The sequence below is a fragment of the Orbicella franksi genome, chromosome 5 (genome assembly GCF_964199315.1).
Source record: "Orbicella franksi chromosome 5, jaOrbFran1.1, whole genome shotgun sequence".
NCBI classification, from domain to species: Eukaryota; Metazoa; Cnidaria; class Anthozoa; order Scleractinia; family Merulinidae; genus Orbicella; species Orbicella franksi.
Genome location: NC_138149.1, coordinates 8493351 through 8520935, shown reverse-complemented (window position 1 = coordinate 8520935; position 27585 = coordinate 8493351). Strand labels below are relative to the sequence as shown.

At 43.2% G+C, this 27585-nt stretch overlaps 4 protein-coding genes across 4 annotated transcripts in view; 3 read left to right on the top strand and 1 right to left on the bottom strand.

Annotated features, from left to right (window-relative positions):
- The window catches only part of LOC145488624 (uncharacterized), a 48445-nt gene extending 25242 nt beyond the window's left edge, over positions 1-23203 (top strand). Inside the window, exon 3 of the transcript XR_014049520.1 lies at positions 21498-23203. The gene's annotated coding sequence lies outside the window, so the exon portion shown is untranslated. The remainder of the gene's footprint in view (positions 1-21497) is intronic.
- LOC145488617 (sacsin-like) lies at positions 1383-27585 on the bottom strand. Its single transcript, XM_081467503.1, has 10 exons — positions 27468-27585; positions 26759-26802; positions 23211-23311; positions 21327-21437; positions 20998-21145; positions 19345-20353; positions 18319-18893; positions 6610-17741; positions 5708-5987; positions 1383-4753 (listed from the first exon to the last, which is right to left on the bottom strand). Exons 2-9 carry the CDS (start codon positions 26760-26762, stop codon positions 5709-5711), a joined length of 13359 nt encoding a protein of 4452 aa, XP_081323629.1. The 5' UTR covers positions 26763-26802; positions 27468-27585; the 3' UTR covers positions 1383-4753; position 5708.
- On the top strand, positions 23339-23847 carry LOC145488674 (uncharacterized). The gene has a single exon (XM_081467597.1). The coding sequence runs from the start codon at positions 23570-23572 to the stop codon at positions 23840-23842; it is 273 nt and encodes a 90-aa protein (XP_081323723.1). The 5' UTR covers positions 23339-23569; the 3' UTR covers positions 23843-23847.
- Positions 24316-26090, top strand: LOC145488655 (uncharacterized). The gene is made up of 2 exons (XM_081467569.1): positions 24316-25048; positions 25088-26090. Exons 1-2 carry the CDS (start codon positions 24342-24344, stop codon positions 25335-25337), a joined length of 957 nt encoding a protein of 318 aa, XP_081323695.1. The 5' UTR covers positions 24316-24341; the 3' UTR covers positions 25338-26090.

Genomic DNA, 27585 nt, shown 5'->3' with positions numbered 1-27585 from the left:
CAGTACAATTTTCTCTTCGTGCCACCCACCATGAGTCAGGAAAGGCTTCAACAAAGGCGAAGCACTTAGGTTGCCACGAAGTAACTATTCAAAAATACCGTTTTGAAAGAATATTAGGGAATTTAGATCACGGCAACAAGCGAGAGGTTATCTAGATATTCTGGTAAATTACGTTCTCCCAGAAGTGAAATTCGAAGGGACAAAGTCGGTTCTTTAACAAAGGGAAAAACGTTGAAGAAAATTGTATCTTTGATCAGAAAATCAGGGGCGTAGCGTGCATTTTTCAATAAGTACGCGCACCAAACAGAAAGATCATCAAGTTCTGAAGGGCGAACTGCCAGGAAGTTTTGGGGGCATCTCCCAGAAAATTCTTATATTTAGGGGCTCGGAAATGTCACTGCTCATGTTTTCCAGGGAACAATTTCATAAACCAAAGCGTGGGAAAATGCTTTGTAGTAATAATAACTTATGTTGTCTATATGCCAACCTTTGGGGAAATTGATAGTAGATTTAACAGGAGAAACTAGAGACTGTCAAACCCCGTGATTTACATACTAGACCCTTTTTGCCGATGAATATATCTGAGCGATTTCGCAAAAACATGCCCGCTAGGTTTTCGCCTGGATTCGGGCAGGGCCCGAATCCAGGCTAAGCTGACGTCCTTAAACCTAGGGGGGCTCCGTCAAGGCCAGGCCGGGCACATGGCCAAGGCACTGGGCTATCTGCTGGTGGTTTGCTAGCGGCCAGCTGTCAAACGCAGGGGGAAGGGGAGGGTGTCTTGTAGTGACACCCCCAGCTAGCCACACTTTGAGTTTTCAGTGTTAAATAGTCTTGATATTAACTGTGTTTCTGGGAATTTTACTCAGTTGTTTAACCTTGTTTGAGGCTTCCGTGTTGACATGGCACCCTGCTGGAGTGGTCCACGCCACATGCATGCGTGAGGGGCCAATCTCCTAGCCAGGGGGGTGGTCAGAGGACTTCTGGCTGGTGGGACTGTCATTGAGTCAATGCGGGCATGTTTTTGCGAATTCGGACAGATATATATATTTTCTGGATTTCCGGAGGTACGGAGGTACGCGCTGCGTATATTGTCGCTATGTCCCTCGCAATACTACCCAGCGGAGTAAAGAACGTCCTATAAGCCTTTGTTGAAGGAGATCTGTAAAGAGGCTCTCATTAAGAGGAAAGTCGCTCAAAGACACACACATGAGATCCAAACTCTAAAGAGCTATAAAGGCAAAGAAACTATTGGAGGGATCATTGGAGATAAATATTTGTCATTCTTTGTATGACTTTTCTCTCTCTTTTATGTAAAAAAGTAATTTATGCAGTAGTGACCGATAAATATAGTTAAATGATATTTAACATAGTTAACGACTAGGAGCTAGTCTGGTCAGTAGCGTTTTTATAGGCGGTTGTTAGTGTCTTGGCCGCCTGTGAGCGTTTGGTTAGCGTTTGGTGCGTTTTGTAGCGTTTGATATAGTTCAATGAAATTTTACATAGTTTATGACCAGGAGCGAGTCTGGTCAGTAGCGTTTTTGTAGGCGTTTGTTAGTACCTTGGCCATCGTTAGCGTTTGTTTAGCGTTTGGTGCGTTCTGTAGCGTTTGTAACATTCACATGGACGTGAGAGTCCTGGGGCTGACATTGTCCAGCGGTATATTTGGTTAGTACATGTGTTGTCGTCCCATGTGCTTGCAGTGTGTTCATCGCTCTGTTAGTGTGGCGTTTTGGATTGAATTATAGTTTAGCGGTTCTCGGCGTTCCCTCCCTATTCCCCCCTTTCTTTTCAGCATTTTTTTTTCCACCAATGCCATCTGGCTTGAGTGTGACGGGTGCCTGTAGGGGGTTTGGCGCGGGGGGCTCGTGGCTTGGTTGCGGGTTGGGCAGGCCAGTCGGGTGTTCTAGCGCCTTGGGGATGTGACTGCGGTTGCAGCCCCCGGGCTTCGTAGGCACCTTCCCTCCACTAGCGACTTGGGCGTTAATAATCGTAATCTTAACATGCGGCACAAATAATCCGTAATCTTTAAATTTGGTGGCCAATAATCCGTCTCCCTTCTCCAAAAATCCCTAATAATCCACTGAATCCTAAAGCCCTAACAGGGCCTCACTCTATGCCACGTGATCCTCTTCTGTTTCTCGGAAAACGATCGTGTTACTCCTGTGTTAGGCCAGCCATGATTGAATCACGCTGATGGGCGGCCTGGCTCAACACGATGGGGGAAAAGTGAAATTAGTCGTCATGCAGACATTTTACTTCTGGTCTGCCTTCAGCAGAGCTGGAACTCTCGGGACTTTTCGCTTCGTTGCAAGCCCCCAGCGGTGTTTCGACTTCTTGCTTTTATCAATTGATTTTGCCAGAGATATTATAAATCGAACGCGCTTCACCTTAACATTTTAGTCGTCAAATGTTTTTTCTTTTCTGTTAGGAGTACAGGTCAGTACGATATGAGAGAAAGTACTTGGTTTTATGTTATTTGGCTTCCGCTTTGTAACTCAACCATCCCGGTACTCCCTTTAACCTGAATGAAATACACGGGGCGATAGTCTATAGGGACGGGATTTCACAAGTTCAGGAAAATGAAAGGGTAGGGTAACTGGCCTTTAGGTATTTAAAAGGGCCTTTAACTGAGACATTTCGAACAGACGCAGCTTACGGCTGTGAATGGATTACCATTTTTCAATGAATGCATTCGAAAGAGGTACCTTTTTCTGTCAAAATGATATGCAAAAGGTACGGGGTTGGATCTCGGGACTCACTATCCCCATTTAAAACTTTGTAGTGTCGGAATATAATACCGAAAGTACCTCGGAGGTTATCATGACCAAAACCAACAACTACTCAAAATGTGACAGTCACTGGAAGAAAATTAACAATTGTTATTAAAAAAAAAAAAAAAAATCGGAAAAGGTCGTATCAAAGTTACCCAATGTTATGCTCATATGTAGTTTCTTTAACTAGGTGGAGTTGAACCTATTAAAGAAAAACAAGTCTAGCGGCGAGATTTCGATTAAAGTGAAGTAACCTCGCGCGATGGCTCTCTGCCAGCTGTCTAAAATCTAAGATATATCAGGTCTTAATTTTTAGCGCGGTGTAGAATTTATATTCAAATCGAAAGTAAACTCATCATTGGAACTAAACTTCACCCTGTTATACCCGACATGCGATCTGGATCGGGTTTGACTGTAATAAAAATCGAAAGTCACAGCAAATCAAAAATACATCTCACCAACTAGATTTGCTTGAAAAACGTCGTGTGAGGTGTGACCCAAAGGAGTTGATGGCCTCATGTCGAGTAACATTATCTTTAGTAGTCTTACTGCTAGTTTTACAATGATCATCAACTACACTACTTCACACGGCAGTTTAAGCAAAACATTTTGTTTAATCTTAATTTTTTTCTCTGCTCGCTTAATGCTACCACGAATACCGTGGGCAACAGACAAAAAAGGTTATTCGAACACAACAGAGCTTGCGTTGTAAATATGATGTAATAAAACGTGCCTTAAATAGGAAACCATTGCGTATAGAAAAAGCCTTTAACTACGTTACTTACTTGGTACCGCACCTTATTACGTAACCTTTTAGCTCAATAATATGTATATGGCTAGGGACGAATGGCCTTTAAAGTACACTGTAAAATTCATTGATATAACTCAAGGTGACAGCTATCGTAATTTAGAAAACCTAAACTGTGCACATCAATCAATCAATCAATCAGTCAATTAATCAATCATTTATTTTAACACGTTTCGTCGAGCTAAGAACTCGTTCAAAACACGAACGTGTATAAATGAGAACTAAGTAATTACAGCTAATAATATTATTCTGTTCTCGCTAATAATATTATTCTATTTTAAAACAACTTAATAGATATAGAAAAATTAGCAATAAATGCATAATACATGATTTGCTAAGCCCTACAAAAAAAATCTTAATTGTTGGTAATCTCTTATTCTTACGTACTAGTCGGCCTTCACGCATGCAAACTTTACTTTACATATCTAACTCACAGCTACAGTTTAATATTAAGCTCGGCCATTATAGAGCGCTTTCATTGTCACGCAATAGAAAATAAAATCAAAAACCATTCAGTGGATAAGGTCAAGAAATTGTGATATTACAGACGATAAATAAAGAAGACAGTTCTCCAAGTTTAAGGTGTGTGCGTTGTCTTAAAGTTGAGATATTCGTCGAAATGTTCCGCGCAAATGTACAAAGCCTAGTATGGGGCCGCCATGTTGGTGTTCCTCTGTGGTACACCAACATGGCGGCCTGAAAATCCGTGTTAACATCTGGAACTTACGTTGGTTATCTGGGACAATGATCATCTGCACTGAACAAATAAAAATTTAACTAAGCACTTTTCCAAATACGACAACGTCTTAAATGGCTAAAAAATCACGAGATAAATACATATTTTTAGACAAACGCGATCGTACCTTTATGTCACGCACCGCCATAACTTCGAAATTCAAAATGCGCTGGTTTCCAAACGAAGGGCGCTATTGAGCTAAAAAGTTGTAAACAGATATAACTTTAGTGGCTCTTTAGTTTTGAATTTAACAATTTGATGACGTCGCGTGAAAACGCTCTATAAGCAGGGCTAAAATACTACAAAGTACGCCAATTTCTGAATTCCAAGAAAATCTGTAATGAGCTTAAGTATCTACGATGCTACAGGCACATGCAAGTTATTGTTTTGAGAATCACACTAAAATATTGACTTGGAGTACATCTCTGATACGGCAATCTAAAAAAGAAAAAGAAAATTAGAGGAATTAAAACTAAAAATTAGAAAGAGCTGCTCCCGGTTGTTCCAAGGGTGGTTAACGCCATCCGCATGATATTTCGCTATCAGCGGATAGCGTAGTACGCTTGGCTAACGTTTATCCACTGGATAGTGGTTTATCCACTAAATAACGTTATCCGGCCTTTGAGCAAATGGCCCTTGATTTAATAAAAGGGAGGTTAGATTTGAGTACGAGTACAAGATGGAGTACAAGATGGAGTACATGATCTCTCTCCATGAGCTACCCTCTATTCCTAGAACCAACATGTTTTGATATACGAAAATCGTGCTCGTACTCAATCTTGTACCCGTAGTTCAATCTAAAGGTCCTTAATATTGATGGCATTCACTTGCATCAATAACAATAAACATATCGTTTCTTTACTAATACTTAATATCGTCGGTCACAAATTACTCCATAATTTCGACGCGCGAAGTTTCAGCGTTAATTTGTAATTACCATTATCTTCTTCACAGGGGGAGACGGGAGAAAACAAGGATCGAAAACTAAAGTAGTTGTGAAGTCTACAGGAGGCGGGAAAACGGTTGATTGAAAGTGGATGACAATTTTAGAGAAAAAAACTTACACAGGTGCATACACCATAGGTAATTGTAACAGTACGTTACAATAACTATGTGTTTGGGGGATAAAGTGTGTTCTGGGAGCTTCTAATTTTCACATGTCCTCTCGAATTTTCAACGCTTTTTCTTGCATCCTTAGCTGACCTTAGGGGGTAACATGATATTTTTGTCAGTTTCAATTGGCATTACTTGGGCAAGTAATTTAAAAGGTGTGCCACAGAGAGGGAGCAGAGAGAAGCAAACAGATTGAGTTGAAACATGTCTTTTTCCTCGTGACCTCTTTTCCTGTATATTTCTTTCTCTAGCAAGAAACAGCATTCTCAAAGTACCCACCTTATAAAACTCTGCTTCTGATTTGGTCTAGGATCCTCCTGGCTAGTTCTAGGGCGTCGCGGGCCATTTCCTGAGAATAAACGTCGTTTGGAATCTGAGGAGACCACACTTGGTCTGGGTAGCGCATGCGCGTTGAATCGCCCAAGTGATTCTCAAGCTGGCGTGATAACCTCGTCAACTGAGAATCATGCAGGATCAGTGAGTTTTGGACTAAGTTGTGAATATTGGTCTTGTGAGCATCTACAGAATATTGGGCAGCCTTCAGTGCTTTCTCCGCAGCCTGCAAAAGGAACAGCCGTTCTAGTTAACTAAGAAATAAATTGAAAATAGTTCGTCCTCGGTCCTTGGCGAGACGAATTGGAAAGAGCCAACTGTAAATAATATCAGGCTTGTTACCATCGTATTATTTAGTTCGTAACACATGCTAGCGAAGAAAGTAAAATCTTCGACTGATCGGTCGAACACTGTATCCCTGAGCTGTAAGACTGACTCGAGTGGGTGCTGGGAAAAATAATTAGGTTCGAATGTGACAAGCCCCCTGCGAAAAGGTAAGATTATTCTAATGATTGTTAAATGTAACAGTAATTCGTTTCAAACAAAATCTTTAAAATAACTGAGCCTAGACTCAGGTCTAGCTGAGATGAACGTTTGCATACTGGTACGTTTTGGGGTAAAAGAACGTTTACAGTTTTTATTTTTGGTAAGAGAGATTTAAATTATGCAATGCGCGAGATCCCCTTTTTGATGGGCAATTGCTGTTACATTGAGGAATTTAGACAGGAATCTTCTTTATTTTCCCTTTACACCCAAAAACGAAGTAATGATTTCATCACCGAAAACTGATTTCATTCCTCGTCTTGAATTAATTATAAAAAGTATAATATTGCATGTGATATTCTTACCTGGTGACATTTAAAGCATGCCCACTCGTAGGATGGTTTCACAGTAGCAATATCGTTATCAACAGCTGCCAGATCTGCTTCGGCTTGTCGAAACCAGCGTCGTGCCTCTCGTGGTTGGGGATTCGTGGTACAGAAGCTTGGAGGCACGTACCATGAACGTGTTCTGTAACCACTTGATCCATAGTGGTGGAAGAAGCTGTCTCGGTACTCTTTGCGCTGTGAGCTATACTGCCTTGCACGCGTTCCCCAGAAACCATAGAAAGCACCATAGGATCCCCTGTGGGACCGGCTATCCGAGCTCCAGCTTTCACTTCTGCGCGATTCACCTCTTTCCAATCGTTCGATTTCACTCATCATGTGCTGAAATACTTCCGTACAGAACACCTCGTTTCCAGGGTTCTTATCGGGATGCCACTGAAGAAATAGTCGCTTGACAATTTGTTTTCTTCGATCTTCTGGTAGCCTCCAAGCTTCTTCAAGCGTTTTTGTAATTTCGTCAAGAATCTGCTGCTTATCCGTCGGGGAATGTGAACTTCCTTGGTTTGAAAGGACTATCTCAGATGACGTTATTTCTAGAACGCGATGAAATTTGTACAGGTCGGTTGCATTGACAATCTTCCGTTCCTTGTCATGCCCAATGTTGATCTTGTAAGACTTCGAAAAAAGGCTTTCACTGTCACTTGGTACTTCCTCAATTATCACAGCATAGATGAATGTGGCATCTCCTTCCTGCAATTCAAGACTCGGATCATCTAGCTCGAATCCGACGTATTCTCCGGGCGTAAACGCTTCGAAAGCCGGGTTTAGAAGGTTATGCATTTTTATAGGAATGTAACTTCCTGGAGGCGGGAAGACGTCTCCTTTGTCTGTATCGTACGAGTCGTCTTGACGAATCTTCATCTTATCCAGTAACGAACATATCTTGTCAGGTTGGGTGAGCAGCATTGCGGAAATGTAATGAGTTGTGTTTCGCAGCAGTCTTTTGCACGCGTCATCAATCACTTCTGTTAAAGTTAGAGCTATAGTAGAGATGGTTTCTTCTGCGTCTTCGACGACATTGACATATACCCTCCAAATTTCTTGACCGGATTCCAAAACCTTCTCCAAAAAGTATGGCACTTCAAGTTCACTCCCTCGAATCACTTCCCCACTATGAACCAAATGAGTGACAATTTTACTCATACCAAGGAATTCGATACCTTGTAAACTGCTCTTCACGGTTGCGACCACAGCTTCATCAAGACCACAATCTTGATTGGCGTGACGGATAAGCCTGACAATTCCGCGGTAGAATTGTTCTGAGTGCAGCTGTTCCCGCAATGAGCTAGCAGCACCAACATCAAAACGCTCGCTATTGTCTTCGGATTCTACGAATTTCTCTTTGATTACGCAAGACATCATCTGTGGCCGTACACCTGTGGGAAGTAGCATGATTAGGTCCTTGTAATTTGCATTAGCTTTGCAGCTAACATTGGCTCTCTTCAGGTCCACCACAAAAGGCAGGTTGACGTCTTGAATACGACCATAGTAGTGAGGAGCGTCATCAAAGATAACCTCGTTTGCCTTCATCAACATGACAGGTGGTACAGTGTCATCCGAACTACTACTGAAGGGATATGTAGCTGGCAGGTACAAGGTAGATATATCATGCTCTACGTCGGGATTGTCTTGCATCGTCTCAAGAAGACCTTTCACGGCTCTTAAGGCACTCTCGACTTCATTTGGATGTAGTATGTTTGCGTCACATTGCCCATGTAACATGTTAAGAACCAAAGCATAGTGCGAAGGTGTGACCGATGGGGAACATCCCAGGTATTCAAAGAGTGGCTTGAACTTAGTAATTTCTGCAGGCATTCTGTAAAGAAACGGCTGGATCTCACTTTTCTTGTACAATTCAAGGACAACTTGTTTGGGATAAACAAAACGTGCACCTTCTTCCACCAAAACGCAAGGTGTATGCTGAAGTCGATCTCTTGCAACAGTGTTTGAGATGGCCTTTGCTTGAAGAAACTGATAGATATCCGACATTACTGACATTCTTGTTAGTAGCTGATCGTCACTTTGTTCCACGTCGTTTTCTTTCTCCAGTTGACAAGAAACATTTTGGCAGTGAAACGTTACTAGGTCCACGGTTGGCTCAACAAGAACCTGGAGATTGGCAAGAATGGCGTTGCAGTAATCACCCGTACTTAGCCAACCAGGAGCCCTTATCTGGTACCGATATTCCTTAGGATTTGCCCAGCAAGGAAGGAGAGCTGCTGTCGTCCAAGCTATCTTGGAGTGTTCTGCTAACAAAGAGCCTTTGAATGCAATGTATGGAGTCTCACCATCTCTTCCTTCACCGAACTGACGATAGATATCTCGAAACTCTTTCCCCACTGTCTCTGCAACTACGAAGCGGACATCGCAAATAGCATGTAAAAGGCCTTCATCCACAACCCCTTCTCGGCTAAAAAGGTGCGTAACCAATACTTGGGACTTTTTGTCGGTTATCGCAGTCCGATGTATTGCACCCTCGCGTGCAACTTCGGTAGCAAACGTCTTGAAATGGTCAGCGGAAACTTTGCAGGTGAGCCCAATGCTTTTCAAAAACTGCAACCATTCTTGTGTGTTGTAAGGCTCTGGTGGAAACTTGTCCTCAGGGAGCATTATACTGAAGACACCATTGTGGGGATCGTAGCAAGACGAAGCTTTCTTCAGAGTCCCTTCCTTAGAGGTAATTACTGCGGTATTTCTCAAACAATCCAGTAGCTTCTGCGTGTCGATTGTTCCTTTTGGCAATATAGAGCATCGGATGTGCTGCAGGTGAGCTAGCCTTGCGCCTTTGCTAAGAATGCCGAAGTGTGGTAAAATGAAATGACAGTATACGTCAATTGACGAAACGCATTGAAGAGCCAGAAATTGGAACAGCGAAGACAGACTTGACCATGTTTCCAGAAATATCACATTCAGTCGACGTCCAAACTCCTTCATTTCTTCCCGTGGAATATCGCTAGGAAGGACGCAGACGCTTTCTTTGTCTAGACTGATAAGACCCCCATGCGTTGCTTGATAGAATGGAAGCCTGCGTAGCGTATTTTTGTCATGTTCTTGTAGACTTTCAACGTTGTTGCTGAAATACTGCAAAATGGTGCGGCATTCCCTAGGATTCAATTTTCCTTCAAGTGCTTGTGGATTTGTGGACATCTTCTGCTCTAAACATCTCAGAATAGATGTTGGCGTCTTAAGTGATGCTACGAGAGTACGTGGAAGTGCGCATAGATCACTTAATAACACAACATAGTTCACCTCAGGCAGACTGAGCTTTCTCAAAGCTTCGACAAGTAACGCATTAGACGCATCGCGACTTGTAAAATCAAGGACAGACTCTGCCAGCCTTAAAGGCACAAGAAAGTGTTCGGCTATCACAGCAGAGGTACTGCTATCGTTTGAACGTGGTTTTCGGATCGTCTCCGTGCAAGGAAGGATACTCCAGTTTGAAAGTGGTTCGAGTATTGCATGAATTCTTCTCAACCTCTCTTTGTCACATAGCTTTGCGTCCTTTAGAACATCCCCTGTTGCTTCATTCAGGAAAGCCCAAACACTGTACACCCAATGACCATTTGGCACTGACTGCTGTGTCGGACACCACGAAACGTAGCCGCTTTTCCAGAAATACTCCTGTGTTGGTAGTGTTCCATTCAAGTTACTTGCAAATTCTTGCACTCCAAAATGCTTGAACACAGGTGACATCCGACTTGATGCATCGCCAAAGATTCGTACTCGTAAATGATCATTGACAAACATCTCGGCGCAATGTGGCAGGATGCCATAATGACGAGAGAGGAACTTAGGATGACAACTGCTGAATTCCTGTAAACGATTGTCTTGTGTTAGAAGCAGAGGAAGGCCGGATAGGTTTGCTAGGAAGTGTTCATAATCCTTGCAGTACTTAAGCACGAGTGTGACCCCATCAACGGTCTTAAATGGCGTCTCTCCAACTTCAACAGGAGTCGAAGTCATCAAGCAAAGGGGGTCTTCCTTGTTGAGTATCTTGTAGAACTCCATTACAGAAGAAGGCGAAACACAGCATGAATTCACACCTGAATCTTGCAATGCTTCATAAATTAACAAGGAGAACGTCAGTAGGTTAAAACCCGTTTGCAGAAGAATTTCTTCAAAACAGGTTTTCTGCTCAATTTTTGTCACCTCTTCTTGAAAGTCGACGTCAGACCACAAACGTGCAGCTCTTTGTGGCCTAGCAAAACAATCACCTTTTCCAAGATTGTTGAAGAATGCTTTCGCTTTTCCCTCACCTGTTGGAGGAAGCCACGTTAGCTGAACAGCTGGAGTGGTACCTTTTGATGGAGTACTTCGCAACACTGGAAGCAGTCTCAATCTCTTCTTGTCCATTCCCTGATACACGGACGTTACCAAGGTTGTCCAATATGTATCGCCTGGGAGAAACAACGGGAACAGCTTCTCGTATTCTTGAATCTTTCTCACCAAAACATCTTTACTGCCGTTAAGCATAACTTGTTCAACGTTGTGTTCAACTGGCAAATGAAGGTGACTCTTCACCTCATCCAAAAGAGTTAAATAGCATGAGGCTATCACATCTGTCAGCAAAGCGTTGTTCCAATCACTCCGATAGCCAGTAGTTTCGTCCTTCCACAGATTTCGTCTAGCTTCGTGGTCCAGAGCAAAGTGACCATTTACATGGACTGGAAGACTGGTTTCTACAGGAAGTGGAAGAAAACAGTAAGCTTTTTTCCGACTAGTCCCTGATTTCCTTTTTTTGGATTTCTTTTCCAAAAGGCAAGCGACACCACCTCGGGGAAGCATCCCCAGATCACCTCGTTTGTAAGCATCCAGGATACTTCTTTGCACTTCGCTTTCAAACCCAACTTGCCTGACAATGAGCCACTTTTCTTTGTTGCCAAGACTGTCTTGTAACTTCAGAACATAGGAACACTTTTTCACTTCAATGTCTCCAGAGAGGAGGAGCTCTCTCGGATTACCTTTCTCTGTAATCTGTTTGACGTAGGTGATAAAGTGTTGCCTCTTGGCTGCATCCTCTTCTGACATTTCTGCTTCAACGAAGTAAGAGTTCCCCACCTTTCCACTTGCTTCGTCGATTTCACACAACGTGATCTTCCTGACGTTATTCACAAAAAGTAGAACTTCAAAAAGCTCACCTTTCATTGCTTCCATCATGCTATCCAATGTTGCCAGCGTTACTGGAGATGTAGATAACTTGGAATTATTTGCCATCTCTTGGGTTCTCAATGGGAAACGGAACATTGTTGAATTTTGCATCGGGAACTCATCTTCAATATAGCAAGAAAACACATCTGGAAAAATGCGTTTTAACTTCGCTGTTCCTTTGTACATCATTCCTGGTGAAGAAGCAGTTGCACCGGGCACGTACTTGTAGTGTGGATCCAACACACACAAAACATCTCCAATCTCTTCGCCACTGGAGGCAAATGACGGCACATCAGTCAAATGATACACCGCATTGAACCCGACACCATACTGCCCGGTCTTGTTTGGATCGTTCCCTTTACTTCCTTCGCCAAGGTTCTGTATGCCCACAATATCAGCTTCAGTGAAAGGCTTGTTGTTATAGACACACAATGCAGGACCCTGCAGTGGTTTCCATGAGTCTCCAAACAATTTCTCATCTTGGTGCTTTCGAGGGTCTTTAATAAAGCAAATCTCTGTTGCTTGAGCATCATCAGCATTCTGGAGAAGTTCTTTCAATATTTCTTTCTCGCATGGGTAAGCTGTTAGAATGCGTTTTAAACGATTTGTGAGTTCTTCTTTTTGCCCAAAGGGAATACCAGACGAAAAACGTCTTAGTGCTTCTTCACGGCGTGTTTTGACACCGAGTCGTTTATTCGTTCCAGGCGGAATCTTATCACTCACAAAATGAACCCCAATTTCGTCAGGCATCCAAGGGCAGTCTCTCATACAAAGTTCGCCAACGGATTGCATCATTCCTTTGGAATCAGGAAGACAAAACAAATCCCCATTTTCATGAATGTTGTTGCCGTCGTCCTTAGAGTCTGTCATGCAGTTGCCCAATTGAACGGCCACATTGACTGCCACTTGGAGATTCTTCTCATCGAGTTCAGCATCTCCAAACTTCTGCTTTATTAGATTCAAACAAGAGATTAAATCTTCTTCTTCAAAAGCATCTTTCGCACCAGCTGTTTTCATCAAACCATGAAATGATCTGGCTAAATCATACGGCAGCTGATAAAGATAGGGAGAACAATCCACATGCAACTTGAACGCCACTTGCTTTGCATAAACAAATTCCTCTCCACAGAGAATGAACTTCTTTCCACGAAGAATCTCTCTCAATTGCTCAACTTCGACTTCTTTACTGTCAAGAGCTCTTTGAAGGTATGTGTACGTCGCCAAGCACACTCTGCTTAACTGTTTGCTTCCCTGTATATCAAGACTGTTAGCGTCTATTGACGAGGCAACATCAAGTTGGGACACGACATGGTGGAGGGTAGCCCTCTTTTCGTTTAAATGCAGAAATGTTTGAACAACTGTTGGCATATGTTGATCTACTATTGGCTCGGTGCAGCAGATTAAGTACTTTTCGTGCTCTAAAAATAATTCCTTGGGTGACAGCAATTTTCTCTCGTTCCCAGTTCGTACTTCATCCCCTCTCCAGACAAGAGGAAACTTCTCTGGTTTCTGAAGTACTGGAAGAAATACTGCGTGCAAGAACCTGTTACTGACATCATCGGAAATACAATTTCCATCTTTGTGTCCCAGCTTCCATTGCAGGTAATACACCAACGCCGTTATGCGCTTTTGAGCTGCTTCTTCACTAGTTCTGTTTAAAACGCTTATACTCTCTGCTCTTTCTGCAACCTCGGGCCATGGAAGATCATCCGTCAACATCCCAAGCTTTTCAAGTTTGGCAAGCCGTAGACTGCTTAAGAAGGTTGCTTCTGCGCCAAATGGAAACCTTTGGTCCTCCGGGCTAAACAGAGAGGCGGCAGTTTTTTCTGGATTAATCAGTTGGCATGGACACTTCAGCATTTGACCATCCGGTGAAGCTGGAATACAAGCATGTGATTTAATGAGATAGTCGAAGCCTCCGTCGTTTTTCTCGTCTTGAGCGCACAAGTCAAGAACGTACAAGACCAACTTGTCCCTCTGGTGGCTTGGTACCAAGGCGATGTTCGGAAAGAACAGCTCACGGAAGAACCTTCGCTTGTCGTAGCTTTTATTCTGTATTGCCGCTGCGAGATCATATTCTAGAAAAGACTCATACACATCTGCTGGTAGATCAATGATGACTTTATTCCTCTCATTCAGCAACTGAAAGACCTCAAAGGATATTTCTCCTACTTGTGAGTCCTGGCGAAAGGTTGGTTCCAGAAAGACAACTTGCGTAATGTCTACCCATCTGTTTCCATCTGAAAAAAGAGAGCAGCTTCCACTAGCGAGATTTTGGTAGAATGAACGTGCGAGCGGCTGACAGTTTTGTTGTACTTGACAAGATTTTGGCCATAGTGAGTGGAACTCGTATTTGTCTGTAGCAAACTTCTTCACGTCCTCCAGGAGATCTAGATATGCTGCACAGATGGAGTCTTGCATGAGAATATTGTTCCACTCTACTCCAATGCAGCTTTTGTCATCAGATGTTTTCTCCTTCAAGCTTCGTCTGCTGGCGGCTACTGCAAATGCTCCATTTACGTGCACTGGGAAACCACTGTAGATAGGAAGCGGAAGAAAGCAGAATAACTTCCCCTTATGATGCGGCGCTTTTGCTGGTATTTGTTCGACAACCGGTACTGGCAGAAGCTTTCTATGGTCGTCCGGCATCATCTGAGCAGCTACTCCAGCTGATGGAAGAAGACTTTTGTCGCATTTGGCAAATTCCATTGCTTCCCCCTTGCCAATAGAAGACGTGACAAGCCAAACTTCAGATTCATCCTGCAGGTGGCCATTGTTCTCAAGTAGCAATCGTCCGCGATCTGTAACGGTGCTGTTGATGGTAAACAGAAGTGCCGAGCTCAGCAAATCAGCATTAGAGCTGGGGAAATCTCCTGTTTGCTTGGCAATCTCAGATGATGCTCGCAGAAAGTTGCACTGTTGAAGAAACTTCTGTTCTTCGTTGCTAAGGCTCCTAACGGCTGGTGAAAGAGTGACTGGGGCAGACAATTCTCTTAAGATTCCGTCTTGATACATTGATTTGCTGACCTCAAACAACAGTGTGGGTTGTTCAGAACTAGCTGATCCTCTCGGTAAATGAAACACTTGTATGCGGCGGACATTTTGCGTAAAGAGCAGCAAGGTTTTAGCGCCATGAGTAAAGAGCCCTAAGAGTTGCTCCACTTGTTTGTTGTCGTAATGAAGTTGCTTAATTTCACTTTGTATAGCTTGCTCTTTGGTTCGTAAAGGAAAGCGAAAAAGTGTTCCGTGAAAAGAGTTGTCCTCTTTTTCCAGACGAAGGTCACAGTTAAATATGCCATTGAAGGGTTTGAACTGATTGCTAAAATTCCTCAACCTCCTTGTGTTCTTGTTGATGTCTATCTTCATTCCAGGTTTGTTCTTGTTCCTGATTGCTTTCCCCAGATAGAAAGTGTTGGGGTCAAAAATCACAAAATAATTTCTACTTACGAACATTGGAACATCCGTCAGGTTGTAAACTGCATTGAAGCCGAGTCCAAACTTTCCAATTTTCTCAGTGTCGGATTCTTTTGTAGCACCGTTCAGTTTTGTAATGTTTGTAAAATCTTCGTCCCGAAATTCGGCATCGTTGTACACCCACAGTGCAGGACCCTGGCAGTGTATCATTCCTTCGTCAATCAGGCAGGTCATGGCATCCTCGTTTGTTCTCTCATCATAAAGAAATCTGATTTCTGTCGCACCGGCATCGTCAGCGTTTTGTACAAGTTCTTTTGGTACCGCGAATCCATCGGTGTAATCTTCCAAAAGTCTACCAAGTCTGCGAGTTAGTTTTTCTTCTTGCCCAAATTCTTCTCCTATTTCAAGTTCGTCTGGCTCTAGCATTCGATTCCGGAGCGTTGGTACAAGCAATAGTTCAGCTGTGCTGTTCGGGATGTTTGGATGTACATACATATAATCCATCCCCTCATCGTGGTTGCTTCTTTCCAACCACTCACGTTCACAGTACATGCAATCTTCAACGGGTGCAAGCTTGAGATAGGTATCTCCTTCCACATGTGTTGGAATTAGAACCTTTTCTTGAAGTGCAGAAGGCAACTGTTCTCCAACGTTTGGCTTAACTTCATTCAGAATATCTACCGATAATTGGAGGTCTTTCTTCACTTCTGATGTGGAAAATTGTGTGCCATTGTCATACTTCTGTTTTATTAAATGCAGAACCTGAAGTAGGAATGCGTCATCACACTGTTCTTGCAAGCCAAAACTAGACAAAAATGCAGAGAAATGTTCCACTTCTGAAGGAAGGGAGCGGACGTATGGTGACAGATCAATAGGCGGTTTCTTGGATAACATCAGATCAGGAGAGGAAAATCCGTCCCCATTCCAAACCCAGGCCAGACTTTCAAGGCCACTCAATGCCACCTTTACGTTAGCCTGATCTGCATGACTTAGACACTGATATATTTCCTTGATTATCATGATATAACGCGGCTTTTCATCTGTGTTGTAGGAACTGATCACGTTTCTGAGATGCTGCACGACGTCGACTACAGTTGGCTTCGTATTCCAGGAAAAGAAATTGGCTACCTGATAAGGTGACTCTGTTTTAACCACTGGTTTTACAGATCCGATGAGATTTGCCAGTTGATCGCTCTTCACTTCTGACGGCTTCTGGAAATGTGATTCGCTGTACGTTTCTCCCCAAAACGTAAGTCTTCGCGGATAATCGCTGGGTTTTCCTCTAACCCTGGATACCCATGAAATGTCTTGAAGCAGAAATCCCAATGACGTTCCACAAGTGTTCTCTTGAAGCTTAGAAGGATTCTGTGTTATGTATTGCATGATCGCTTCTGATTTTCTTTCCGCTGTTGAAAGGCTTGAAATGTTGCTGACCGCTTTGGCACTTTGGTAGAGGTCTTGCCCAGTGATATCACCTTCGCCTTTCATTCCTAGAGTTTCCAAAATCACTAGGGCTGCAGGGTCGTTGTATTGTTCTCCCGTAGGAAAAACGTCTTCCTCGGCGAAAATACGCCTCAACAAGTCCTTCCTGGGATCGAATATCTGCATAGGCTTTACTCGTCTACTTTTGATTGAGACAAACGGCAAAGATTTTAACTTCTCTTTAAATCTCCAGTCGGCACCAGCGTAGACTTGATAGTGCTCCAGCACAAAGACCATAAGTCTGTCGATCTCTTCAGCAGAATAAAAGCCTTCTTCCACACCTGGAAATACCTCCTCGATGAAAAATTCATGCGATGCGAGTATTCCGATGTCCATTAGCACTACCAATCGCTTGGAAGCGTCTTCTTTGATGTCAATGAGATCCCTCCGGGGAGCCACCGGAAACGACTCTTCAGGGGCGGCACGAAGACCGTTTTCCTTCGACACAAAAGTCTTGAATAGAGTCTCAAACAAAGGAAAGCTATAGAGAACCTGCTTCTCTTCCGGTTCTAGCCAAGAGGCTTTGGCAATGAACCTTCTCAAGGAGCGTTTGCCGTGGTCTGTTACTTTATGCATTCCAGTCGCCATCTCGGGGAGGGATGCCGCCAGAGCTCGTAAGACACCTTTAACTGATGGTGGATGGACAAAGGCATTCGCTAGCGCAGGATGGAGGCGTAAACATTCCGGGTACTCCTGCATTACAGTCAGACCAAGCACTTTCAAAACGCCAGTGACGTTCTCATCAAGATGATCTCCGTGAAGGCTTTTTACAACTATCCTAGATGGCTGCGTAAGTCTTGCTAAGGTGACCGACACTTGTGACATGTCGAGTGGGAGCAACGGAAGGTTTCGAAGCCTTTTAAGCTCGTCAATGGTAGGAAAGTTTTTTCCGAGATAGTCCCACACAAGAGTAAGCCATTCTTTACGGGGATGGTTTCCGATTCCAGGATTCCACGGTACTTTGTCCCCCGCTGACCACTCAGGTGGCAGTGATTTTGAGAGAAGGTTGGCTACATCGTTTTTACAAAGGTGGCGTAACTGAGTGCATCCTGTGAAAAATGGAACGAGAATCTTGTAACAGTTTAACTATTTAGTTACGTAGTCTCTGTAAAAGGCCCTTTTCGGTTCGGAAATAAAAGGTATGGTTTTCTTTAAGCTGTTCAAGAAAACTTAAATAGCGAAGAATTTTAGGAAGTGTCTAGAATGATATCGTGTGTTTTAATATTGATTCCTTTTAAATCACACCCGTTAATAGAAGATTCAAAATTTCAGCAAAATAACAATATAATTTGATCGGGTTTTCCTACTCTGATCAGTTGTAATCCCCTTTTACTCTTGTGGTACTGTACACTTTCCACAAAATAATAATGGGGGGGGGGGGGGTAACCCTGCGATGCAGTGGGAAGAAGAAATTCTATCGTCCTATCCAGAAGGAAGTAAAAATACTCCTACAGTCGGTTCGTGCTACTGAAACTCGGAAAAACTTTGGTGAAATGGACCCCTTGGCCCGATGAAGTCGTTGCCCTTACCTCAAAATTCCACCATTTTCATGAATGAAAGAAACTTACTTTAGATATTGAGTGTAATTCCAAGATGTAGTAGAATTAACACGGATCATATCTGTACCTTGATTGGAAACTGCTTGCAAGCTTTGGAAGAGGCTATCGTCAATGTCTTGATCCAGAAATCGATCCTGCAGGCCAGGAAGAAGTTCACGTGGATGCTCTGGCGAGCAGATGTAAATAGCTTGATCGGTGTTAGAAAACGAAATGAAGCTTCCATTGGTAACGGGCAACAGCTCTAATCCGAGGAGGTCTGAAAACTGCTCATCTTTGAGCACAAATTTTAGAAGCTGAATCTTCTCTAACCGACTGAGGCTTCTGTAGCAAGAAGGCGTTTCTCTGAACACTCTCCGCGTTATTGAGGGCGTTATCTCGGTTCTTAAGTTTGCGTACAAACCCAAGGCTCTCAAAACGTGATCCGGCAAAGTGGCGACGTTCTGATTCGCTACAAGAAAAACTCGCACAAGCAACTCTTTAGGATCGTTCTCTGGAAGTTTGTCAAACGTCGCGTCTTCCACGTTCAACCATTTACCTCCGTGGGCAGGAGAATAAACGACTCTTTCATTACACAGCAACTCCAACAAAGGATTCTGCACTCTTTTCCACTTTTGATCAATGACGTTCATATTTGGCCACGCTCTAGGTGTAAAGAAATACAATAAAGTAATTCAATTAGAAAAAAAGAAGAAAAAAATCGTTCTATTGTCAATGACACAGCCCGCACGAATTTTCCAATCAGCGTGCACTATTCTTTCCCAGCTCTGCGTTTTTAAGCTGGTATTGGGTGCGGGTTTTGTTTTGGTTGTTAACCTCGTGATCTGTATCTTAAAGAGTCGTTGGAATAAACCAGCACGCGCAAATTCAATTACCTTAACAAAGAGAAGAAAATTATTAAGTGCTTGTCCCAAACACTATTACCGCATATCGGAAAAATCATTCAGCGTATTACACAAGTTGCAAAACCTCAAAAAAGGAGGAAATGATGGGGCAAAAGTGTTTTGGAACGTGCCTGGATACGGATTGGCAGCCAAACGTTTGACCAAAGCTTGAGACACTCACGACAAGTACAACTTAAACAGTTTAGTCTTACTTGTAAATCGCATCTGGTTGGATATTATAACTCTTCTCTTTAATAGCCTCCATCAGCATCGTAGCATACGCTCTTGGGATGGCCTCTTCCAGAAGACACTGGTTCCATAACAGGGATTTGTCAGTCAGCTGCCGCCCTTCCTTTTGAGCCAAATCCTCTTGCTCAGCATTCGGAGTCTTAATATAACGTCTGTTCTGGCTCAAAGCAAAGAATCCATTGATGTGTACTGGTAAACCTGTCATGCTCGTCTTTTGCACCGGCAGTGGGAGGAAACAAAACACGTGCCCTTTAATATCAGGCGTCTGGTTTTCGAAGGGTTCTGGTATCGGCATGGCCACACCAACTAAAGGTAGATAGCTGAGATCTTTATCCTTGGCCAGGGTTTCAAATTCTGACGAGACGCTTCCGCCACAAAAATAATTTGTAACAAGAAAAGAATGCTGATGTGTGTCGCTTATCATACCTTGGTCATAAGCAACCGTCTCGATCGTGACTGGATATGTCACCTTGACAGGCTCTGGCATAAGCTTACCGGTCGTGATCTGGTTGCGAAATTCTTCCCTCTTTCTGCGAACCAGCGGGAGGCTGTCATCTGTGATTCTGACTTGAAACGTTCTTCTGGCTTCATTGTCCGCCACGCCTCGGACGTAGAGCTCTATCGATTCGAGATACTGGAGAAAAAGGAGGACCAAGTGGGCATCAGCCGTAAAACTCTGAAACAATGTGCGCACCTTTTCGACGGAGTAAAGCGTCTGTGACAGCTTGGACGGTGCTGTCCGCAGAGGAAAACGGAACAACGTTCCATTATAAGTTCCCTCGGAGAACGCATCATCTGTACAGTCGAAGATTCCTTTGTACGGTAGGAACTGGTCCGGTATGCTGTCCATCACTGCACGGTCTTCCTTCAATCGCCATCGGTGTCCAGTTCGTCGGTCCTTCCCGTCGCCAAAGTACTCCTCGTGCGGATCGATCACTCCAATCTGTGAGCCACTGAAGATGCTCGGGAGATCTGAGATCAACAGAAAGAAAATTTGTCCAAAAAAATTTCACGTGGTGAAAAAAATAATAATTTCAGCTTGTCGGGACAATTTGGCAAAAAGTGTGCGTTGCTCTTTAAAGGGTATGAACCTATGCAAATGCATAACGTTACATTTCTCGCCTTAATCTGAGAATAATAAAAGAGATTGGCCATCTCCTGTTCATATGACGTAATGTACACATGGAAACTCTTTTCGATCCCTCGAACGTCCATGCGAAGGTACAACGAAGTCCAATGAACCTACCTGAGTTTCCTCGATTTTTGGGTTGCATTTATTCAGTTAACAAAGAAACTAAACGGCAGATGTCAAAGACAGAACGTCGCGAACAATGCTCTGAAAAAAGTGGTTGTCTTCTTTCAGAGTTTTCTGCTAGTTTAATCGCGTGTTAACTCAGACGTAAATTTTGTTTGGTATACAACTGGCACTGGTGGTGCACGCCCGATGGCGATTTAATGATATCTCGCAGAAAAATTTCACATTTCCAGATACCTTCCAAGGTTGTTGTCGATCACTTTAGGAACAAAATCTTTGCAACAATGTGAGTCAATGGTGAAAGCAGCCACGACAGAATTTAGCCATAAGAGTACTAAAACTTACACAAAAGGAGACTCACCTGTGACATGAAATACAGACTTAAATCCAAGACCAAAACGACCCACTTTCATAGGATCTTTCACTTTGATACTATCACATAGCATTCGTATGCCCTTCCAGTCTTCGTTAGTAAACTGTGCGTTATTGTATGCATAAAGTGCAGGACCCTGTTAAATTACAAATAATTGGAGACACAAATATAAATTAGATATAATTAAAAAGAACAACTGAAAAGCCTTCTTTCCTTCTTTTTTCTGTCTTCAGAAGCGCAAAGACACATCCAGATTATTGAAGAACTGATAAGGGAAACGTTGAGTCTTTTGTTCCCGCTATAAGAAAAAGTCGTACCTGGAATTGGGCGAGGCCTTCACTGTGAAGTTTCTCTATTCCATAGCTGTGCTTGTCATGAAGGAATTTCACTGTACCTGCACGTGCATCTTCGGCATTTTGAATAAGTTCCTAATATAAGGAATACATGTTATGACAAAAACTTTATGAAAAAATAATATATAGATTTAGGCCAGCCTAAAAGCGTAGCTCCTGGACCGGGTTGTTCAAAGCCCGATTAAGCTAACTCAGAAAAAGGTAGAATTTTGATTTGAGTTTTGGAACTTTGCGGTGAGGTTACTGTATATTGTTTGGCCTTCTGTTTTGAGTTTTAATAATCACCATATACACAAAACAAAACAGCAAAAAACATTTGTATGGAAGAAAAAGTTATAATTCGATCAACTTTTAATCCTGGGTTAGCATAAACCGGCTTCCGAGCAATCCTGCCCTGGTTCCAACAAGCTAACCCAATATGAGCCCGCGATCCAATCGATAACCGGCGCTTGGTCAGCGGTCAACTTCAAGAAAACACGTGACGTCGAGGAGCTGTAAGCGTGAGCCCGCGATATGGTCACGTGATACTGGACAGTGGATACCTTGTTTTGACAGGTGTCAGTTGATCATAACATGGATGTCCAATATCAACGAAGTACACGGTAAACCAAGGCTGCATGTCTCTGTCAACCTATTATTTGGAGTATGGCCGCTATGTTGGGCAACTCCGCGGCCGCCGTCGTCGTGGTCGTGCGTACGCGCCCACGAGCAATGCCGCTAGCCATGATAACCATGAGAAAATCAACTCGTGGGTTTCCTTTTCTTTCCTATATGAGTATGGGGCTCCGCTTGGCGGCCCTTCGGGCCGCCGGAGCTCCGCTAAAACTCTCAAGCGATCAAAAAACTCCTAAACGTTCATTAACTGACTAAATTTCTATGGCGGCTCTCTTCTTCTGCTCATTCCTCATTCTCCACACTCCATTGAAATCCCTGACAGACTCAACCCAAACTAAAACATTACATATTGATGACAGATGAAAGATGAAAGATTCAAGTGTTGTACTTCTAATCAATTTAAAAAAGAACTAACTTCGCATTTCATTAGTCTCTATTGATCTTTACTGATATTTTGATGGTTTACATCTATTAATTTTGTTTTGTTTTGCATATTTAATCTTGTGCCAAGTTTGTAATGTATTTGTTGTGTCTCTTTCCTGACTCTTACATTTTTAATTATTATAATTACGGTCACCCAACTAGTTTAGCTTTTTAGTTATTTTGGGTGTCCCACTACTGTATGTACTGTACTGTTTATTTATATATTTATAATTATAATCTTGTAAATTCTTTTAGTTGTTTACAGTAGTAGAAATAAACTGCTCTATAGTGTTCTGTGAAGTGTTCTGGTTTGTTTTTCTTTTTTTCTTTTTGAGACCAAAGAAATAACGACCGAGTTATTCTGGCATCGATCAGTAAGAATTAGATAAAGAAATAAGCTAGCCTGTAATTGTTCACACATATTTCAGAATTCTAGAACCTTGAACACTTTTCCAATGTTTACAACTTTTAAAGATGTTATTACTGGATTCGGCAATGAGTATTGATTGTCTAAAAACTGTAAGCGACATTCTTCAGTTTTAAGGGACTGGTTTCAGTTAAAACCCTTTACATAACCCTTAACACATCACGTTAAATTCATGCCTTCTTTGATCTCCTTCCAAATAACAGTAGACTTCAGGAGCCCCTGAAATCATCGTATTTAGAAAGGTATTCTTTTTGGCAATGCAATTTCTGTTCCCAAACTCAGCGTTTTGTTCTTCTTAATTTTAGTAGAGAGACTAAGCACCCAGTTTCTTTGCGAATGAACCAGTGCTGCAGACTATAGATGCCTATTGTCACCATCCTTACCTTCAGTATCTGTCCATCGTCAGGATACTGATCTAGGATGGTCCTCAACTGTTGGATGAGTGATGGCTGAATCAAGTTGAAGCCATCGTCATCATTGTCCGCTGTTAGTTAGTAAAAAAAATTATCAGACAATCTCCTATTCAAGTGCCCACAGAGCTGATTGAACTATCTGTAAATGGCTGTTTCTGGGTAGGTAGAAAGGAAAGAAAAATGAAGAAGGAAAGGACGATAGCAATGAGGAAGAGAAGGAGAGGAAGGGTGGAAGGGAGGGATGGAGGAAGGGACAAAATGAGAAAGGGGGAGGAAGGTTAGAAGAGAAGAGGGAGGAAGGGAAAAAGGGCAAAAGAGGGACAAGTGGAATGATAGAAGGGAGGAAGGGAGGAAAGGAGGAAGAGAGAGAGGGAGGAGGGGAGAGAGGGAGGAAGGGAGGAGGGAAGAAAGGAGAGAAGGAAGAAAGAGGGAAAGGAGGAAGGAGGAGGGGGAAAGAGTGGAATAAAGGAAGGGAGAAAGCGGGAGGAAGGGTGGAGAAGAAGAATGAAGGGAGGGAGGAAAGAATGGAGGAACAGAGGAAGGGAGGAAGGGAGGATGAGAGGGGGAGGAAGGAGGGAAGGAAGAAATGGGGAAAGGAGTAACGGAGAAAGAGTGGAATAAAGGAAGGGGGAAAGGGAGAAAGGTGAGGAAGGGGGAGGAAGGGAGGAAAGAAAGAAGGGAGGAGGGGGGAAAGGAGGAAACGATGAAAGGAGGAAGGGAGCGAGGGCGAAAGGGAGGAAACAAAAAAAAGGAGGAGTGGAAGGGAGGAAGAAAGAAAGGGAGAAAGGTGAGGAAGGGGGAGGAAGGGAGGAAAAAAGAAGGGAGGAGGGGGGAAAGGAGGAAAGGAGGAAGGGAGCGAAGGAGAAAGGGAGGAAAGGAAAAAAGGAGGAAGAGTGGAAGGGAGGAAGAAAGAAAGGGAGAAAGGGAGGACAGGAGGAAGGGAGGAAGGGAGGGGGGAGGAAGGAAGGAAAGAAGAAATGGGGAAAGAAGTATGGGAGAAAGAGTGGAATAAAGGAAGGGAGAAGGGAGAAAGATGAGGAAGGGGGAGGAAGGGAGGAAAGAAAGAAGGGAGGAGGGGGGAAAGGAGGAAATGATGAAAGGATGAAGGGAGCGAGGGAGAAAGGGAGGAAACGAAAAAAAGGAGGAGGAGTGGAAGGGAGGAAGAAAGAAAGGGAGAAAGGTGAGGAAGGGGGAGGAAGGGAAAAAAAAAAGAAGGGAGGAGGGGGGAAAGGAGGAAAGGAGAAAAGGAGGAAGGGAGCGAAGGAGAAAGGGAGGAAAGGAAAAAAGGAGGAAGAGTGGAAGGGAGGAAGAAAGAAAGGGAGAAAGGGAGGACAGGAGGAAGGGAGGAAGGGAGGGGGGAGGAAGGAGGAAGGAAAGAAGAAATGGGGAAAGAAGTATGGGAGAAAGAGTGGAATAAAGGAAGGGAGAAGGGAGAAAGATGAGGAAGGGGGAGGAAGGGAGGAAAGAAAGAAGGGAGGAGGGGGGAAGGAGGAAACGATGAAAGGAGGAAGGGAGCGAGGGCGAAAGGGAGGAAACGAAAAAAAGGAGGAGGAGTGGAAGGGAGGAAGAAAGAAAGGGAGAAAGGTGAGGAAGGGGGAGGAAGGGAGGAAAAAAGAAGGGAGGAGGGGGGAAAGGAGGAAAGGAGAAAAGGAGGAAGGGAGCGAAGGAGAAAGGGAGGAAAGGAAAAAAGGAGGAAGAGTGGAAGGGAGGAAGAAAGAAAGGGAGAAAGGGAGGACAGGAGGAAGGGAGGAAGGGAGGGGGGAGGGAGGAAGGAAAGAAGAAATGGGGAAAGAAGTATGGGAGAAAGAGTGGAATAAAGGAAGGGAGAAGGGAGAAAGATGAGGAAGGGGGAGGAAGGGAGGGAGGCAGGGAGGACAGGAGGAAGGGAGGACGGGAGGGGGGAGGGAGGAAGGAAAGAAGAAATGGGGAAAGAAGTATGGGAGAAAGAGTGGAATAAAGGAAGGGAGAAGGGAGAAAGATGAGGAAGGGGGAGGAAGGGAGGGAGGTAGGGAGGACAGGAGGAAGGGAGGACGGGAGGGGGGAGGGAGGAAGGAAAGAAGAAATGGGGAAAGAAGTATGGGAGAAAGAGTGGAATAAAGGAAGGGAGAAGGGAGAAAGATGAGGAAGGGGGAGGAAGGGAGGAAGGGAGGCAGGGAGGACAGGAGGAATGGAGTAAGGGAGGACAGGAGGGGGGAAGGAAGGGGGAAAGAAAGAAAAAGGGGAAAGGAGGGAAGGAAGAAAGGGGGAAAGGAGGAAGCAGGAAAGGGGAAAGAGTGGAATAAAAGAATGGAGAAAGGGGGAGGAAGGGTGGAAGGGAGAAAGAGGGGAAGGGAGGAAGGGAGGAAGGGAGGACAGGAGGGGGATTGAGGCAGGCAAGCAGTTATGTAGTTGACAGGTAGTCAGGAGGATGGCTGGCAGGCAGTTAGGTAGGTAGAAAGGTGGATAGGTAGGTGCTGGGTTAATGTGAATAGGGGGTAGTTGGGTAGAGTAACAAAGCAGAAAGCAAACAATGACAGAAAGAAAAAGGCTGGTAGGTAGGCAGACAGACAGACCAGTATGTTGTAAATTAGGTTAAAATGGTGGGTTGGTAGCAAGGTAGAGGTAGCATGGTTAATAGCTAGGTAAGGTAGGTAATTGTGGGTGGTCTGTCAGGCAGGTTAACAGGTTACTTATGATATGGTGGTGTGGAGGCAGACAGGTGGGTATGCAAGCAGACAGATAGCTAGGTAGATAGGAAGATTGAAAATCAGGCAGCCAGGTTGAGCAAAGCAGTATAGTTAGATAAGCAGGCAGGGAAGCAGGCAGGCAGGCAGGCAGAAAGGTAGGTAAAGTAGGTAAAGTAGGTAGGGGGGAGGCAGAGAGGGAGGGGGCTAGGTGTATTGGTGTTTAAAGTAGTTTTATTCATGCATTGTATTTTGAAACTCGTTTAAGAAAAAATAAAAATAAATAAAATAAAGTAACAAAAAGCAAACTTGTTCCCTCTCTTTCCCCTTCTCCTACTTGACTGCAATCTCCAATCCAGTGTCATTTCTTAAATTTAGCTCATAAATCCTTACTTTTGTGACTCTCCTCTCAATTTGGCAACTAGAATGAACACCAAGACGGACGGTGAAATACAAACTAACTACAGTATTCTATCTTTTTTAACATATTTCTCATTTATTTCTCCAAAAGCACCTAGGCTTATCAAGGGGGATTACAATATTAACATTACAAATTTTACTTCATTTACTCAGGTTCACACGCACACAAACGCACAACTGAAAACAACGAGTTAAGCTGACATATCTAGTGAAAAATAATTTTAACAACCAAACAGTGGCCACCGAAAAGCGATCAGTATTAATACTTTGTACTTCTCGAAAAAAAACACAGTAGACATCGTACAATACAAAATTTAGTTTCCTAGCGTCGCTGCTCGATGACCATGTCTCACCCTACAATATCTGTAGCTATGAGTAAGAATGAGGCGGACCTTAGAGATTTGTGTAATTCCAAACTAGACTATTGTCACTCACCCATTCTCGCCTAGGAACTAGCGTAAGCCACTTCTGAAGTTCATCTGCAAGAAAAATATCAACATTGAATGTTACAAACGTTCATGTTTATCTGACCAACACTACATTTGGTTCTCTGAAAACGATCGTAACGAGAAACACTCCAGCGTTTCAATGTTAACATAAAGATTTGGTGTAAGAATTGAACTTTGTACTTAATATAAAAGGCACAATCACCATCCTTTATCGATTGAAACTGCGTTAAATTTTGCTTTGGAAAAAAATACAGGCTTGTTTAAGCTTAGGCTGTGACTTTATCTTGCTTTGGTTCTATTTAACAATAAATAATCTAGACTGAAACTTTGTATTTGTTGAAACATCTGCCTTTTGGGTAACCATGCGAGCAGAGCATCTTTAATTGCAGAGTACCTTTGGGTATAATTTTTGCAGAACCCTTCAGGTAATGGTACCTTAAACTACTTCAGAGGGTCTTGAAACTTTCGAGATAAAACAATGAGAGCATAATTAGAAGTGTTCTCGACGTCTTTTTCGTGTTGAAAACAGCACTGCACTGAAAACGCGATGTTTACATAAAGAACCTAAAGAGCCTTAACTTCCACATCTTCGAGGTGATTTTTCACGAATTAAGGTTCTCACTTGTATTCAATCTTTTAAATACACTCTTGTCCACTTCACTGGCTCATTGACTCTAACATTATTTCTTGTTTACCTGCATTTATTTTCCATGAAAACCGTTCTTCCCCTCGCAAAACTGCTGTACTAGGCAAAACGCGAAGAAGGAATGTCTTCTTAGTATTAGGAAAACCCTTTCCGAGAAATGCAAGCAA